This window comes from Camelina sativa, chromosome 17 (genome assembly GCF_000633955.1).
Source record: "Camelina sativa cultivar DH55 chromosome 17, Cs, whole genome shotgun sequence".
NCBI lineage: Eukaryota > Viridiplantae > Streptophyta > Magnoliopsida > Brassicales > Brassicaceae > Camelina > Camelina sativa.
The window spans coordinates 10,789,230-10,791,949 of NC_025701.1; the positions used below are offsets into that span (position 1 = coordinate 10,789,230).

A 2,720-nucleotide genomic window follows, 5' to 3' on the forward strand; every position below is an offset into this window, starting at 1 on the left:
TTTTTTTTTTTTTTTTTTTGTTCAGAGCATAAACATTTGTAATTTTGTATGAATGCTGAGACTATACAAATAACTTTTTAAAATAAATCTTAATTTGTAATTTGCAAAATTTGTTATTGCATGCCTTCTCTTTGGGACGCTTGTCTTGGTGTCTCGTTTTCATAATTAAAAATAATTCTTATCGTCGGATTAGCTGTCAATTTATTTCTTCTGTCTTCTACATGCAAGTTGCAAGGTAGTGAAATGTGAATGTATATTTGCTTCACAAAATTATATTCTCTCACAGTCACATTCAGACCAAAAATAGATATAAGAAGAATTGGTATCTTTGCTTCTGCTTTTGTATATGCCTCTGTGGTTTTTATTTGTTTGGCTAAAGTTGTCTAATCAAACATTGATTAATTCTTATTTTATTTTGAAGTGAAAAACCTTATCAGCTTTGGAAAACGAAAAAAGGAAAAGAAACGAATTTGACTGTTACTTTGTCTTTCATGTGTAAAAGATACACATAGACTATTCAAAATCAATCTGTTCTGACGATTATCGTTATTTAGAAAACTCGCATGCATAAATTATGTTGGCAAGAAAATAATGTATACTGGTTAAGTGCTGATTGATTCGTACTTTGTGATTGCGTTTGCATTGTTGGTTGTAGATTTTTCTGTTGTTAATGAACGCGGTATGTGTACACCACTACAACTCACGTCTCAAACATTGAGACTTTTGACCCCAAATAATTTAGAAGTTAAAAGGGGCCGTAATATGGGCTAACTTGTCCGAACTCTTTATCATGTTTGCTGTGATCCAAATATTTTCTGAACCTGAGCCTTAGATGATTTTTCAGAAGATACTACTACACTTGTGATTCAAATAGCTTTGACCAAACTATAGGGATGATAAAGATACAGAAACAAGAGATTAAGACTAGTTTATGCAAGAGCATGGACATTGGTGTCCTCATATTTTTGGTCCCCCAAATTTAATAGTATTATTTTGAAAGGTTCTTATTTTTAGTATGAGCATTGGTGTCTATTTGTATTTGGTTCCCTAATATTTTGAAAGTTTAAACATTAATCGAATTGTACCTTTGGCTATGTACAAACCCAGCCAAAATCGAATTCCATGAAACAATGTTTCTACAAGTGGTCTCATCAAATACTCTAACTCTAAATGCTGAATCAACATCATATCCTTTGGCATACATATCAATAAGTGAATTGCACACAAACACATCTACCAAACCAAGAAACAGAATCTCTCCAAGTCATACAATCAAACTCTCGTATCCCAGAGCTCAAGTCTCCACATTTCATGTAAAAGTCAGCAATCGAGTTCCCCACAGAAACAAAAGACTCAAACCCTCTCTTCAACAAACTCCCTTGGATACACTTACCTTGAAACAGCCACGAGAGCTTAGCACAAGCTTTGAAATCTCCAGATCTCTGTATCTCTGAATACCCAGTGAGCACTTCCCGCCATCTTCCATAAACGGAAGCTTGCTTAATCTTTGATGACAAAGCTTCTAGCTTTGATCACAAGTGTGATCCCATCAAGTGCATCTAAACTAGTAAAGATCTCAACCAAGACAACGCCAAACCCATAAACATCGCTCTTTACATACAAATGACCTGTTAGAAGCAACCAACATGTTCACATAACCCGTGTTCTGATGAAAACCAAAAGGACCAAGAAGAAGACGAGACGTTGTAGTACCTGTAGCAACATACTCTGGAGCTGCGTAACCTTGTGTACCCATAACCCGTGTTGTGATGTGAGATTGACTCGTGGAAGGACCTATGTACCTCAAAGAAAGCAGCAGCAAGGACTTTAGTAATCACAGATCATAAAAGTAACCACATAGCTTGAAGTCGTTTCATTTCCCAAACAAATTTTTACAATCCATCAACAGTTGCATTGCAGCCACGTAAATTTTACAACTTGACAATGTTTCATTTCTGCAGAGAAGCAATGGCTTAATCACAGAAACAACCACAATCTTAGCAAAAACTCATCAGCGAGGACTAGGGTTAATGTAATCTATGAAGCAGGAAACAAAACCACACCCAGATTCACATAAAAACACATCGGTGAGAACTTAGATCCTCAAAGCAACCACATAGCTTAAATTGCCCTAACAAATTCAGATTCCAATTACGGTCCATCAACAAGAACAACGCATCAACATTACATTCTGTTGTATATAACCACAAAATCCACCGGATCTTTGCAAAAAAATGGTAAGGCAGAGCTTTCAAAGCTTACCTTGAGGCGAGTACAGAGAGAGAGGAAATCGATGGCGGAAGAAGCGGAAGAAGTGGGAATCGCCGCGGAATTAGGAGATGGAGGAGGGACGGAACCATCTCCGGGTTGAGTGGAATCGGAAGCCATGTAATGAATCGCACGGATAGGAGAAGAAGAAGAAGAAGCTGCGGAGGCAGAGGAGAAAGTGAATCGGAGAGTGGAACGAGTGAAAGAAGGATTTGGTCATCCGAGAGAGAGTGATTTGCAGAAGAAGACTCGATTCACATTCTGTTTTGTGTTAACCCTCGCCTTCGTGATATCGTCGAGGATGTGTATCGCCTTTGTCGTCGCCGTTGAGAGAAGAAAGAAGTCGAACAAAATTTGTCTCGACAAATTTTTTTGGTTTAAACCTAGAGAATTCGACACCCAATCAGAATAGACCACGTGGCGAAGAAGACGGACGAAAAACGTCCTATAAT

General features: G+C 37.6%; 1 protein-coding gene across 1 annotated transcript in view; it reads right to left on the reverse strand.

Moving 5' to 3' along the window:
* The window catches only part of LOC104759358 (protein NRT1/ PTR FAMILY 5.15-like), a 5,603-nt gene that overhangs the window by 2,256 nt on the left and 627 nt on the right, over positions 1-2,720 (reverse strand). Inside the window, exons 2-5 of the mRNA XM_010482298.2 lie at positions 2,263-2,426; positions 1,714-1,825; positions 1,582-1,628; positions 1,394-1,526 (exon numbers count right to left, since the gene is read on the reverse strand). Of these exons, the coding sequence (XP_010480600.1) occupies positions 1,394-1,526; positions 1,582-1,628; positions 1,714-1,825; positions 2,263-2,426 (456 nt within the window). The remainder of the gene's footprint in view (positions 1-1,393; positions 1,527-1,581; positions 1,629-1,713; positions 1,826-2,262; positions 2,427-2,720) is intronic.